Genomic DNA, 997 nt, shown 5'->3' on the forward strand with positions numbered 1-997 from the left:
GTGACTGTTAAGAGGGTGGGAAATCCTATCAATGGTAATAGAAAGGTGGAGCCTTGAGGAGGTGATTGGATTGTAGGACCACGCTGGAGGGAATGGATTAAAAGTGGTGGTCAGAGGTATGACTCTGAGGGCTTTAAAAAGAGGAGGAGAGTCTGTCTTTCTCTCTGCTCTCTCTGCTTCCACCATCTTGCAAAGTGAGACCCCTGGGTCACTGTCACCATCCTTTAAAGCCCTCAGATCCACACCCCTGACCACCATTATCAGATGGACTTTGGACTTCCCAGCCTCAGAAACTGTAAGCAATAAATTTCCTTTTCTTTATAAATTACCCAGTTCCAAGTATTTTGTTATAGCAATACAAAACAGACTAATACAATAGGCATATGCTATTAATAAGATTTTAGATGTATAATAGCAACTGTGAATCAGCAATCTGACTTACCTTAATGACATTTTGCAGTTTGAAGATCTCTCTTTGATCAGAGCTATGTGTTCCTTGTGCTTTAGAAGTCTAGATCAGAAAAAGAGAATTAGAAAATAATTACCCTGATTTTTTTTTAAAAAGGACGTTGCAAACTAACTTTATTAACAGATACTTTTCAAAAAAGGGGCATTTCTCAGACAGATTATGATTAATGAATGCCAAGCACCTTTTAAAGACCCTAGTACAATAGCAATACATAAATAAAAGGTATCATATTTGAGAATTTGTTAACTGATTGGAGAGACAACGGTTTTTTAAAACAGCTAATGTTAAGAAGAAAAAATCATAGAATATCTTATTTAGCTTAACAAAATGCAATTGTGAGGATAATTGAGCAGCTTTTTAAAAGGAAATTTCTAAAATGGAAATTACCCAATATTAATGCTAATAATGATCCAAGTAAAAACCTTTTAAAAATGATGTTACCCAGAAGATCTCTACTCCAAGACAGAATAATTTTTGGTATGACAAGCAAATTAAAGAACTTTTGGATTCTTCTCATTCAAAGCTGTA

At 34.9% G+C, this 997-nt stretch overlaps 1 protein-coding gene across 1 annotated transcript in view; it reads right to left on the reverse strand.

Annotated features, from left to right (window-relative positions):
* The window catches only part of LOC103581567 (thyroid receptor-interacting protein 11-like), a gene marked incomplete at its 3' end in the record, with an annotated part of 31553 nt that overhangs the window by 16670 nt on the left and 13886 nt on the right, over nt 1–997 (reverse strand). The window contains 1 exon segment of the mRNA XM_008563369.1: nt 443–511. Within this exon segment, the coding sequence (XP_008561591.1) occupies nt 443–511 (69 nt within the window).

Source organism: Galeopterus variegatus, unplaced genomic scaffold (genome assembly GCF_000696425.1).
Source record: "Galeopterus variegatus unplaced genomic scaffold, G_variegatus-3.0.2 Scaffold13381, whole genome shotgun sequence".
Lineage (NCBI taxonomy): Eukaryota > Metazoa > Chordata > Mammalia > Dermoptera > Cynocephalidae > Galeopterus > Galeopterus variegatus.